At 39.9% G+C, this 14522-nt stretch overlaps 1 protein-coding gene across 1 annotated transcript; it reads right to left on the reverse strand.

Annotated features, from left to right (window-relative positions):
* Positions 1-2430: 2430 nt before the first annotated feature.
* LOC149456970 (olfactomedin-4-like) lies at positions 2431-13502 on the reverse strand. Its single transcript, XM_089684263.1, has 5 exons — positions 13440-13502; positions 11998-12162; positions 9639-9851; positions 7633-7792; positions 2431-3611 (listed from the first exon to the last, which is right to left on the reverse strand). The coding sequence occupies exons 1-5, from the start codon at positions 13494-13496 to the stop codon at positions 2752-2754; spliced, it is 1455 nt and encodes a 484-aa protein (XP_089540389.1). The 5' UTR covers positions 13497-13502; the 3' UTR covers positions 2431-2751.
* Positions 13503-14522: the final 1020 nt, after the last annotated feature.

A 14522-nucleotide genomic window follows, 5' to 3' on the forward strand; every position in this document is an offset into this window, starting at 1 on the left:
AAAGCTATAAACCAGTCCTTCACTGGACTTCAAACACATTCCGAGATAACAGTAAAACAGACATCCTATTTAAAACTACTTTTCCATATAATTTCATATCTTAAAATAGGGCATACATACAATCAAACAATGGATATATTCGGATAGCTCAGTTTAATGCGAGTCGCCTGATATCTTACACCCCTAGTTAAAGTCTACAGGAGAGTAGAAAGCCATATAGTTCTAGCTGAAATAGTAATATATGGCATATTTGATGTCTGCACGTTAAGGATATTATTCTGCATATTAATTTACTAGTGGCTAGGCTGCTACATGTACCTAGGGAAGGTTATTGACCATGGTATAACTTGGGAGGGATTTGGTCATAGCCTGAGTTCTAAAACACCCCTCCCCAAATGAGGCGATTGGTTCTCTGCTTTAAGGAGACACCCTGCCGTGTTCCTAGAAAAAGGCTGTTATGCTTGGAGCAGTAAGTTGAAGAATTCTCCCTTTTAACATTGGAACCAACTTTGGGAGAAAAGGCACCCTTTTTTTCAGGACACTGGAATCTACTTAACCCAGGACTTTTGGCAAGTACTCTACCTCTCTAAACATCTTTCTATTATCTCCCTGTTGTGTTACTGCTCTCTGTATTTATATATATATTGGTTACATCTTTTTCTGTAAATATTTTTATTGCACCCTTTTGACCTTTTTAGTAATAAATCCTATTATCTGAAAAGTTTTGAACTGTTTTTAAAGCTCTTTAATGCAAATTAAGAATTCCTGTCTCTGAAGAGTGCTACTGTGTGTTTTTAAACCTCTGTATACATCTGCCTGCAGTGACAATGTGTATACAAACGATTATTCAAACATCATAGTTTTTGTCAGGAATGGACTTGCCAATGGTGGTGGGACTCACCTGCCTTGTGGGCTGCAGTACCAGGGCTGGCCAGCGGGTGCTCTCAGCAACCAGAAGCACACTCCTGCAATCAGCCATCACCTGAGGCTGATTGCAGGAGGTGTATTTAAGGAATGGTGCCTTGGTGTTTGTTTCCCATGTGCCCTGTTTCCTGTATCCTGTCTCCTGCCTGCTCGACTCTCCTGCTTGACTCTGACTCTGATAGAACTCCACCTGCACTGACCCCGGCTATTCCTGACCATTCTTCTGCCTGCTCCCGTTGTACCTTTCTGCCTGATTGTTCCTGACCCGGCCTGCCTGACCACTCCACCTCTGCAGCCCTGACTGCACCTGTACCTATTAGTTTAAGGTTTGTTTTGTTTTGCACTGTGTTTGTTTATTTTGTGCAGCTCATAATAAATATTATTATTATTTAATCATTTCTGAAGCCTGCTGTTTCTCTGTGTCAGGCCACACATCTCTGGTCATACCTGGATCCCTGACAGTGTTATTGCTAATATTGGCGAGTTTCCTCCTTCTCTGTACAAAAAGGCGGTGGTGGCAGTGTGCAGGGTTAATTGCGTAATTAACCTGACTCAGTAACAATCGCTCTCAGGCTGCAGGTACATAGTTTGTGGTCCATTAGCTGGAAAATCTTTGTGCAGCTGAGCGTGGCATTGTTACGCATGTGACAGCGCGGTTTTAGATTGGCTAGTCCTTCAGTCACAAGTTGGTGAGAAGGGCTGGAGGTCTGATGCCGCGTCCGTCACGCCACTCACCCCAAAAAGTGCCAAGAGTGGCAGTGGAGGGGGGGGGGAGGATACAAACAAATGGAAATGCCCATTTGAGTGAAATTCTGCTTTAATTGGAGTAGACTAGAAATAATTGAAATACAATGTGGAAATGAATATATGATTTTACATTTTTAAAATTGATATGATTTAATAGAAGATTTAAGCCTCAAACTTAGGTGGGTTTTTGCAAGATCCACCAATATCATTCTTTTTTATAAATTATTTTTTTTACTTTTTTTTATCTTTAAAGAAACATCAATTTGAAGTGACTCAACCACAGGATCTGTGAAAGACAAAGTCATGCAGACACACAAAAGGACGGTGAATTTAATTAACATAAACACATTTGGCAGTATTAGCAAGCCGCATTATCTGGTGCAGAAAAATAAAATAAATATTCACTCCCAGTTTCTGTTTCCATAATCATTGCTACTGTCCTCAGAATATGAGCAGAATGGAAATCAACCACTGAGGACACTCATTCAGGTGTTTGCTAATAAAGGTGGAAGTTCCCCTTACTTGCTGTTGTGCTTCAAGGACAGGAAATGAGAAGAGATCTCCCTAACGGATAACAAAGGCAGCAATAACAACCTGATAGAGGTTCTAACAACACTATTTGTAACAAAGAAAAAAAAAGCTCCACAATGATTCCCTGTTTCAGGTCAGGAGAAAGTCATGGAGTTCTAATGAACAATTTAGCTTCAGGCAGCAAATTTCATCAAAAAGAAGGCAAAACAAAAATTCACTGACACCATATGCCATGCTCAAGTGTTTATTTAATGCTATTCTTCAGTAAGAAATGACAAAGAATTAATTCATCATCGAATTCCTTTGACTCAGGATAGATAATTACATATGAAGAATAAATATTCCCTGGTATGATTATCAGTGTTATTCAATAAGCATTTCCATGTATTTTGGTTTTCTTCGGAACTGTCAGAATCTGGAAATCTTCACACATTGGTACTTTTTTTGTTATGGTTGGTCAGAGGTAATCATAGTTGATGAAAGCGAATGTCTTACTACAACTGACGCCAATACCATGGAATAGCTTGTTTTCATTTTATACTGGTAATTCTATTTGATTTGGATAGGGTTAGTTTTGGAATGTATAATTTTAGATTTGGGTTTGGATAGCAAAGTGAAAGAGAGGTCATAATAGACCATGAAACCATCATTAAACATGTAGAGCCTGTGATCATTAGGATTATAGGACATACTTTGCACTTTCTCCGTTGGCTTATCAAAAATGACACTCAGCTTTCCTTCTTTATTAGTTTTGGTATCATACATGTAGAAGATCTCTTCTTGCCTTGTGCTGATGCCTCGAGTAGCATACAAGACCCCGCACACCATGAAAGCATTGCTGACTCCAGGTTTGTACTGGTTGGTGGTCCAGGTCTGCAGTACTGCAAGACTGGTAGCATTAAGTTTGCTGATAACAAAATTTCCATGATTCTGCTCATTTGAATAAAGGACCCAAAGACCCTCTTCATCAGCTGATAAGTCAATGTCCTGCCAAGCAGCATATGAATAGGAGAATTTGTTTGTATATGTGGCACCAGGGAGAGCTGCTCTGGTGAGCACATCATTTGCCCGGTCATATTTACAGATGTTCAAGGTGTCATAGCAGTTATAGTACAACATGTTGTTGTACAAGATCATTCCACCACCTTGACCAAAATCAGAAGCCCTTATAAAGTACTTCTGTGTATGAGCTCTATAGATTCTCAGATTACTAAATGAAGAGTAGGTATACAGATAATCCATAACCCTTCCATCGGTTCTTAGAGGAGCCACCCACTGGAGGTTCTGATCAGCACCTAGTAGTGAATCTCTCCCCCATCCTCCATACAAATATTTGTCTCCCATCAAGGTTAATTGGATCAGAAATGGTTCGCTGATATCATTGATGATTTGTCCATCTTCACAAGTACCTACAAAAGAAATAGATTTATATAAATGTTTTAACAGGAAAACAAAATGTGAATGCAGCAAAAAAGGAAAATCTGAGTCAGCCACCATATTATCTGCAGGTAAATCAGTCTGATAAAATACGGACATATTATGTTTTTGGATTATCTTGGTTGGCTATGAACAGTGATACAGATGAGTGAAAAAAAGGGTTATTGAGTGTTATTGTAAGACCTCTGTCAGTGTTGTATGGTTTATACATGTTATTTTGGGGGAAAAGGTAAAACCTCAATTGGTTTGAAAAGTTTCTTAATACAAGATTTCAGCCTCAAACTCAAACAAACTCTTGCAAGATCTTCCATTATTTTTTTTTCTTTGCTTTCACATTTTTAAATTATTATCAGATTGAAATGATTCAATGAAAGGATTTGTGAAAGACAACAAGATAATGCAGAAACACAAAGGGAAAGTGAATATCATTAACATAAACATGTGGCATTGATAGCAAACCATATTATCTGGTGTACAAAAATAAAGTAACAAACCACATGATAAGAAAGGCTGCAACAGGTTATCTTTAACCACTTCCAGTCCGGACACTTTTACCCCCTTCCGGTCCAGGCCAATTTTCAGCTTTCAGTGCTATCACACTTTGAATGACAATTGCGCAGTCATGCAACACTGTACTCATATGATTTTATTTGCATTTTTTGAGACAGATAAAGCTTTATTTTGGTGGTATTTATTCACCACTGGGATTTTTATTTTTTTTGCTATGTAAATGAAAAAGTCCAAAAATTTTGAAAAAAAGTGTTTTTCTTATACAATTTTGCAAATAAATAGTACTTCATCATAACTCTTGGCCAAAATGTATTCCACTATCTTTTTAGTAAAAAAAAATAACCCAAATTAGTTTATAACCAAAATTATAATTTTAAACTTTTTTTAAAATTTTTTATATTATTATTTATGTTTTTTTTTTACATACTGTCACCCTAGCAGTACAGTGTTACCATGGTGACACTGTACTACTTGTAGGGGGTGATGAAGATTTATTTTTTTTAAAACTGATTGCTTTTACACCCATAAAGGCTGTAAAAGCAATAATTTCTCATTCTCTCTAGCTGCATTCTTGCAGCCATTGAGATCTACTGTGTGAGCTGTGATTGGTCTCAGCTTGTCACATGGTACAAGGCTGTTGTGAATAGCCTTGTACCATGTGACCTCTGTGATCATTCACAGATTTCACACGTAGTAAGCAATGATGTCACAAGTGACATCTTGCTTACTACTCTGCTTGTGATCACTGATTGGCCAATCAGTGATCACATGATCGGGACCTCGCAGGGAGGTCCCATCTGACGATCAGTGTTCCACTGTGTCTGGAGGACTCCGGATCACGGTGCTGCACGCTCCCAGGGAGTGCGCACAAGCAGGGTGCGGGGAGGCTGTTTATAAACGGCCACCCGATCCTGCACTGCCACTGTCCGGCTGTTTATATACAATGACCGGACGGGAGGTGGTTAAATTTTGGTACTCCAGCTGAATATACAAACTTTTCTTTTGCTCTCTCGCCACTTCCTTCAGAAGGGGGAGGGGGGGCTGCAAAGTGAACACGTTATTTCTGGATATGGTGGACTTGCTCACTGTCCTCTCTTGCTACAGTAATGGTCTTGTTACAGCTGTAGATATTCTTATAGCTTACACAAGGTTGTCTTTCTCTTCGGATGAATGGAGCCATGAGGGAGAAAAGAAAAAAAATACTCTGACAGTGCCTCCTTACCCCCCCCCCCCCACTGCAAGGGCTAACTGCTATTTTTTGCCTAGAGCAACAGGAAAGGGGGTTTTCTTACTCAGTCCCTCCCACTGCCTTCAACATATACACCTGGCCCCAAAGCTTCTTTTCTAAGGTTCTCCTGGCTGGCAATTGCATGCTGATATCGTTAAGTACAATGCAAAACCAATGGTCCTGCATTTCACTTTGAACACAGTGAGAGACCACCCACAAACCACAACATCAAAGAGAGATGGTCAGTGCCAGCTGCTAGGGGAGTAAGGTTTTGGGTACTCAGGGCAAAAATTAGCATTTTATTTTTGCAGTTCGGGGGGAGCCCCATTGCAGGAGTATTTTTTTCCCTGGAGCAGACATTTGCACCCAGGAAATGTACAGTTTGTTTTGGATGTATTCGTTCATTGAAAATTTTCCTTTTCATCATATTTATTATGTTGAATGGATTTGTTTTGTTTCTTTGGCATTCGTTTTGTATATTTGTTGGTCTGGGTGGATTTGAAAAATTATGCTTTTTTCCCAGAAGATTGCTATTTATTTGATATATTATCCAAACTATTCAGAATGATTTGACATTGTCAATTACTAGTCCAGCCCTCCAAGAGAAGTGGCATGAGCTGATTGAACAACATCAACTGGCATCGTGTACATCCAAATTAACAAATAGTACAAAATTCGGATCCATTTGTTATCCAAATCCGAAAAGTCAAACAAATTAAAAAAATTTAATTAATTTTCCAATGGGTCCGAACTATTATCTCATCATGTGACGTCATCTAACTGAAATGAGTGAAGCAAATGCATTTGTTACTATCGCTATAACTTCTTTTCAGATTCGTTTTCATTTGTTTCTATGTCCACTCAGAGATTCAGATATATCTAAATGTTCGAAAATGAAATTTTTGTCCAAAAATTTATCTACCAAATGCACATACAGTATCTATCCTGGAGTTAAACTTGAAGGCAATGGTTGTTTGTTTTGTGCTATTTTTTTGTTAACTGGTTCATCTAGGATGGGACTGGAGAAAAATAATCATAAAAGAAGTGCAGGCATGAAAGGGAAGGATTATAATAAAAAAAAAAAAAAGAAAGAAGAATGAGGAAAGAAGAATGGCCATGGATAAAATGGAGAATTACCATAGAAGAGAGTAGAGGAAAATGATCACAGAGGAAAGAAAGTGGGCAAGGATGAAAGTGGAAAACTATTCACAGTGGAAGAGTGGAACAGTGAGTGTACAACCACATAGTCTGTGCAGTATAGAGCCACGGGAAGGTGCCCCCATAGAGCAGGGAGGGTGGTGGTTTTGGTGGTTTATTCTTTCTCAGAACATAAAGCTCAACGTGTGCAAAAACCTTCCAGCCAGGGGCGGACTGACCAGTTGGAAACTCGGGCACTGCCCGAGGGCCCGTGGTCAGTAGGGGGCCCCATGAGATGCCCCTGTTACCTTTTTCATAGGCTTTTTTGCGTTTGGGCAAGGACACAGGGGCCCCATGATCCCCTATTGCCCGGGGGCCCCACGAATTGTCAGTCCGCCCCTGCTTCCAGCACTACAGACTGGAAGCAAATGAAAGCAGCATAGGCAGATGCTGATACCACATTGATCTCAAGGGAGAACCACATTTAAGGCAAGTTTTCTAACCTACACAACTGTGCTCTCCCTAAGAACTACCATAGAAATTATACTCTAGTTTTGTTTTGTGCCCTGATCTGATCTAGCCAAAAGTCATCTTGTGTTTATAATTAGGTAGGTGTACAAACTGTTAGCCTGAGGTACCTATAATAAAAGAAATATATGCCAATCATTTAAAAAATTGGTAGCTGCCTGGCCTTTAGGCTCACCCACTTTAATAATTTTTAAGTAATCAACCCAGTACAAGTATTTAGATAAAAAAAATCAGAATGTGTTATCTTTATACTTGTACGACAGTGACTTAAAAAGAATGAAGGCAGAGCTTCAGCACGACAGCCAGGTACCTAGATTTATTTAGTTGGAGAGAACATCAAAAGGCAATTTCCAGGTTTCCCTCATGATAGGTTCTTTTAAAGTGCACCAAACATGCAAATACAAAATATCAGAAGGGGCCCATAGCTGTTGTGTATTGTTTCAAATTGTTCAATATTATAGATTTATAAAGCACCAACAGTTTGCTCAGCACTTTACAATAGAAGCAGCCAGTACAGAGGGCCCTGCTCCTTAGAGCTTACAATATCAATAACTTTTGTTCACTGAAATGCAGTTTTTTCTCTAACCTACCAATATCTGGTGAAGGAAGGGAAGGATGCTCTGGTTTTGTATTGTTCTTCTCACACTCTTCCAGGCGTTTCTTCAGAGATTCAATCTCTCGTCTGATCACCAGCACATTGTTCTTATCATAGATTTCTAATTGGTTCACCATGATGGAAATGTTACGGATCTACAAAGGAAATAAAGACACACCAGTAGAACATATTTAAAACTGAAAATTTTACTTGTGACTGCTTTCAAATTGGACATGACCCTGCCCTACTCAAGGAAGTGTTGGATGGAAATGTCTCTTCTTTAAAGCTGCCTATACACTGATCGAAATTCCAATCAGTGTGTGGCTGACCCTGCTCGAGAGAAGCCAACTGTTTGATCAAACTCTGACGAAGGGACATGCTAGAAAACTTTTCAATCAGAGTGGCGGGTATAACTGACACTCCTCTTCCCGAATAGTAAACTTTACTGAACGAGTAAAATGTGCATATAAAATGACTTATTGCCGAAACACGTACGCTATTTTATATGCACATTTTACTCATTCAATAAAGTTTACAATTCAGGAAGATGAGTGATGGCTATACCAATCTTCATCATTCAGTTGCATCTGTGCTGGAAAGACACACAGCCAGAGCACTGACATTGCACCTTCGTGGGGATTATTTCTGGGCGTAGCACCTAATTGTTCACAACACAATGTCCTGGTGGATGGAAGAATCTAGGAAGATCATCTAATGAGTGGCAATTGCAAATTTGATAGTGACTTGTGGTAGGACTAGGGAGGGGGGTTTTGCTGCCAGTGTCTGCTAATGATATACCAAGCCAACGAGGGATTCAGTCTTTTTATATCCTTCCGAAATGAAATCCATCTAACACTTAAAGCTTAACTTCATGATAAAAAAAATGAAAACAGCAATGAGTCACCAGCATGGACAGAAAGCAGTAGGTTTTATGAATGTGTGGCTATGTTGCAATGAATCAGAGTACCTTTCATTCCTTGAAGCTTAAAATGATGTTAAAGGCTCCTTTAAAAAAAAAAAAAGCAAACATGTTATACTTACCTGCTCTATGCAGTAGTTTTGCAGAGCAGCCCCTATCCTCCTTTTCTCGGGTCCCCTGCTAGCGCTCCTGGCCTCTCCCTCCTGCCTAGTGCACACAAACAGAGCCGCAGCTCGGCCCTGCTCCTTCTTTCTTGTCATTGACTCATTGGCTGCACAGAGAAACCTTCTGTCTTTATACCCACTTTAAGTGCAGCCAAAATTACAAAAATCAGCACAAGGGACAAAACTTACAGTCAGTAGGATGTGTCTCTTGTGCTGATTCCTCTTCTTGTAGTGAAAATCTTTCTCCATCCTGCCCTCACCCCACCGTTGAAATCTTCCGGTGTGGCTAGAGGTAATACAGCTAAGGGTCTGTCACCGGCTCTGATCAAGGGGTGGGGGGTGGGGTGTTGTGAAGTTCCTCTTTTAAAATTGAAGGTGAAAACATCAAGTATATTAAATGCTGACTTGCAGTTTCTTTATTTTCCATATTGCAATGATGTCTGTAATACCTTGCGATGTGCCTCTAAACTTGCTAGAAAAAAATGTAGTCAATTCCCTTGCACATGTTCATTTTACACATTATAGCACTCTCCTGCTCTAGGAGTGTCTAATTACTCTCTGTGCTGGTCCAGCTCCACTGCCTTCCTTTACCTCCCTACAGAACCTTTTTTGTAGCATTCGGGACAGAGAAATGCGGAATACTATAGAGTATCATTGCGTGACAATTCTGTGCCAGATGGGGCTGCTGACATCACACACAAGATGGGGGTGCCCACCAGCAGTCTTAGGGCTTTCAGATGTCAACATAAGGGAGGCTTTAAATAACATACATAAAATATTGTAAATGCACATATGTAGGAAGATTTTTGTTTAGATAAAAGGCCTAAGGACATAGTCTCTTTAAAAACACTAAGGTAGCATTACTACTGTGATTATAAAACTGTAATGCTATTGTGAGAATTAAAAGCTTTGTCTTACCTCCTGGTAGAGAGTCTCTATTATGACGTTGGAGCCATTAAATGACTCTTTCAGCTGCACTATAAGGATCTCCATCTCTTTGATCTCCAACTTGATGAGCTCAAAGTCTAGTTCAGTGTAGGAGAGACCTCCGTTCTCCATGATCTCCACACGTTTGGTCAGGTTCTTCATCTGCTCTATGTACACGGTCAATGTACTCTGATAGATGTAGATCTGTAAAGTGAATTCACACCTGTGGTTATTACTGCCAATATACAATAGAGCAGCAGTCTCCAAACTGCAGTCCGTGGGCCGAATGCAGCCCTTTGCTGGCCTGTATGCGGCCTTTGGGGCACTGTTCTTTCCACTGATATGAGGCAGTATTCCTCCCACTGACACCAACAATAAGTTACCATTCCTCCCACAGACGCCAACTGCGGGATACTATTCCTCCCACTGATACCAATGATCGAGCACTATTCTTCCTACTGACACCAATGATGGGACACTATTCCTCCCACTGACACCAATGAGGGGGCACTATTTCTCCCACTGACACCAACACTGGGGCACTATTCCTCCTACTGACACCAATGATGGGGCACTATTCCTCCCACTGTCACCAATGATGGGGCACTATTCCTCCCACTAATACCAATGATGGGGCACTATTCACCCCACTAATACCAATGATGGGGCACTATTTACCCCACTAATACCAATGATGGAGCACTATTCATCCCACTAAAACCAACGATGGGACACTATTCCTCCCACTGACACCAATGAGGGGGCACTATTCCTCCCACTGACACCAATGAGGGGGCACTATTTCTCCCACTGACACCAACAATGGGGTACTACTCCTCCCACTGACACCAATGATGGGGCAGTACTCCTCCTACTGACACCAATGATGGGGCACTATTCCTCCCACTGACATCAACAATGGGGTACTATTCCTCCCACTCACACTAATGATGGGGCGTTATTCCTCACACTAACACCAAGGATGGGGCACTATTCCTCCCACTGACACCAATGAGGGGGCACTACCCCCCACTCACACAGATGACAGGGCAATGATCCTCCACCTTCTGACCACAGGCACTATGTAAGTTAACTTGCACTGACCACCAAGCCTAAGACATTTTCTACTCCCAAAGTCTGGCCCCCCTAAGGTCTTAGGGATAGTTAACCATCCCTTTGTTAAGAAAATTTGAAGACCCCTGCAAATATATTTGAAAACAAAACTTTTTTTTCATGTTTGATAATGTAGAGAATAATTAATACTCCTATCAGGATTTTTTGCCATCTGCGGTGCAATAATGAGATACGGGCAAAAGTATATTTAAAGTCCAACAGGTTGTTTTCTCTGAATACTTTCAATTGGAAATTAATGGAAAAAAAAAAAGAACTCACAGCAATAAAAATGTGACAGATTTAAATCTCTCATTCTAACCAGAGCAATATTAAAAGTATTGGATGATGCACTTTACACATCATCCCTGGAATTAGTATGTGGTCTTCTAGTTTGATGATGATCACTCTCCTGTATTATTTTCAGGGAAGGACTGAGAACCTTTGGCCTAGGAGGCAACTTTAACTAATTGGCCCTTTCATGCTAGATTTCTGTGGGCTGAGGAAAGTCTATCACAGAAAGTTTGTCATAATGTGTGATTAGTGAATGGTGGGCATGGTGAAAGGTTGATGTTCCTAAAGGGTTATTGACCCACCTTTCTACATCTTTCAGGATCAGCTTCCTTTTTGACTTTGGGTATTTGTTTACATGACATCTCAAAGCCAAAATGTTGGTAGAATTCCCTCTGTCACATGCTGTGATTACAGGTCTGAACAGGGGACAAGTAGCTCTATAATGTCCAAAATGTGTCACTGACTGTAGGTCCCACTCTGACTGAATAGTAAAGTATCTCTACTCAGTACCATCAAGACAATATATCATATTAGTAATGGCCCAGAGGGCAAATTTCCCCTGTTCCCCAGCCCATAGTTTTCTGCTGTTTGGTTATATGATTTTTTGATTAAGGGAAATAATAATTTACTAGCACAGTACCAAATAATTTCTATTTAACAATTTTCCATTGTGGTATGTGGTGGGGTGTTGGCGGCTATATATAGAGATTGACATTTTGAGCACAGGAGGACTATATAGATATATTTATACCCCCTTATTGTATCTCAGTTTTAAATCCCCTAAATAAATATAAAAAAAAAACAAAGCTCAAGGACTGATTTCTGACTCTGGATGCCAGCTTGTGTGGATTGCCTGGCTGTGCAAGACTATAGGGGGACCCAAATCTTTATAAACCCCCAAGGGGGTAGTGCTACATACTGTATATAGGAGATATGGTATTTATACCTTAGTAATTTCCTTCTCCACAGTGATTGTCAGATTGCGGTTTGCTATCTCCAACTTCTCAAAGCGGTCAGCCGGAAAGGTGGTATCTGGGAGGTTGATGGTGCAGTAACAGACTCCATTTTCGTCCAGGAATCCAGATCCAGATTCAGTGATCAAACTCTGTGTCTGTATAAAAGATAAAAGACAAAACAAACACATTACTAACCCATACAACTACAATATATCATTACAAGGGGTTCTAAATATTCCATTCCATTATACAGATAACTGCAACAATATGTTAAATACACTGATGTTTTTTCATGTATTTAGTGAAATTTCCAGTGTGGGCAAAAAAAAAAAATGGCATTAGAGAATCCATGGGGTTGATTTACTAAAATGGTAGAATGCAAAATCTGGTGCAGCACTGCATAGAAACCAATCAGTTTCCAGTTTTTTTTATCAAAGCCTAAATGAACAAGTTGAAGTTAGAAGCTGATTGGGTACCATGCACAGCTGCACCAGATTTTGCACTTTCCAGTTTTAATAACTCCCCAACTAAAGCTAAAGGTGAACACTAGGGAAATTAAAAAAATATACTTCCTGTGGAACCCCCCTCACACTGCAAGGATTAAATGCTCATTTTTGCCAAGGGTACAAGTAGAAATCACAGCTGCCAAGGGATCAATAGATAAGGTAAGTAAAAGTCATTTTACTGGTACCCCAGACACATACTGTAAGAACACTTAACCCTTTAAGCGTTTTGAAGGAGCCCCATTGCAAGGGTATTTTCATTGTTTTCCTGGAGTTTCAGCTTACAAAAAGTTTTATGTGCTGCATTGCAGGTGTTAAAACCCCAAATAAATTCTCAGAAATAGATATACAGTCAAGTAGTCTTTGTACTAAGGCATTGCCAAGTAAAAAACAGTTAAAATCTTAATGTATTGTGACACAAAAAAAACCTGAAAACATTGCTTAAGCTCTGATGCAGAGAGTATCTAACCGGCTGAACACTATGGCCAAAGACTTATTTAATTTATCTGGAAAGACATTCTAATACTGCCAATATACTGGGATTTCTGGTTGCAATATTTAGTGAATGTATCTGGTACCATAAAGGGAGTTTAGACTTAAGCCAGCCATAGATGGTTCAAATCTCGGATCAGCTGAGACTCAGTCTATGTATGGGCAGGCTGATTGTACTCAAATTGATCCATCTTTGCATTTATCTGTTTGCCTGAAGTTCTGCTTTAAGTGCTACTGCATATATTTTTTAATGCAAGGATATAATTCTGCTTAAAATAAAAAAAAACTTAAGATAAAAATCAATGACATTGGAAGCAAATATTTCTACCTGCATTTGAACTATGGTTTGTATTTCCTAAAAATAACAAAAAAATCAGGAAACCTTTCCTTAAAATAATAACAGTGGTTTAAAATGTTTATTCTCTGTTAAAACTTACCAGAGTGACAGCTTGAGTCTGCCACATGGCGAGCAGAAGAATGAAAAAAGTATACATGGTGCCTCTCTGGTCTTCTGTACTGATGAGCTTCTTCTGTCCCACTATATATACCTATAGGAACACGTCCACCCCCCTTTTTCCCATTGTTGTTCATTAACAAAAGTAGATGTGAAAACCTGTAAATGACAACAAGGTTATAAAAATGTATCAAATTTGATGATTAAATGGACACATTGCATAATTATTGTTATCTAGCTATAATATTGCAATAACTATAAAATACTCATAAACTTTCAGAGATAAAGGAACATAAACGTCTCTTTGTTAGATTTCATCAAGATAATCTTTTAAACAAGGGAACAGGTCACCAAAGAGTCCCTGTATAAGATCAGTTTTTTGGCCCCTTTTTCAACTACTGCCCAAGTAAAAAAACATATGCAATGTGTATAAATAGCAGATAGGTAAACAGAAGGATAGACCTTCCAGACCCAAATCACATATAAATACTATTTCACATTGGCAGACTCTGTCAGCAGATCTGCCTGCTCAATGGGGAATCTGTCTGCTGATCCCCACTCAGCAGGGGGATGACAGATCTGTGTCCCGAGCAGAGCGGACATAGACCCAGCCCACTTTCCTCTATGGGCAGTTGGATGTAAACAGACTGCCTGTCATTCACACTCGACTGTCATCTGATTCTCCAGACAGATGGGGAATAGATCCCCATCTGTCTATTTTTGGCACATAGGATTGGATCGGATGTCGTTGGATGTAAACGCACACGTGTCCATTTATATTCACAGCTCCATAGAGGGTAATGGATGGTGTGATCAGGTCCACCTAAAAAACTGATGGGAGGACCCGATTGGTCTGCCCATCTCTTTTTTAGGCAAACCTGACCGAACCATCCATTGCCCTCTGTGGAGCTGTAGATGTAAATGGACATGTGTCCATTTACACCCGCCGATATCCGATCCAATCCTGTATGTTAAAAACAGACAGATGGGGATTAATTTCCGATCTGGCTGGTGGATTGGATCGGATGACAGTTGAATGTATATGGACAAGCAGTTCATTTACACC

The sequence above is a fragment of the Staurois parvus genome, unplaced genomic scaffold, assembly GCF_062004578.1.
Source record: "Staurois parvus isolate SC_StPar_1 unplaced genomic scaffold, SC_StPar_1.0 ptg000340l, whole genome shotgun sequence".
In the NCBI taxonomy this organism is placed as follows: Eukaryota; Metazoa; Chordata; class Amphibia; order Anura; family Ranidae; genus Staurois; species Staurois parvus.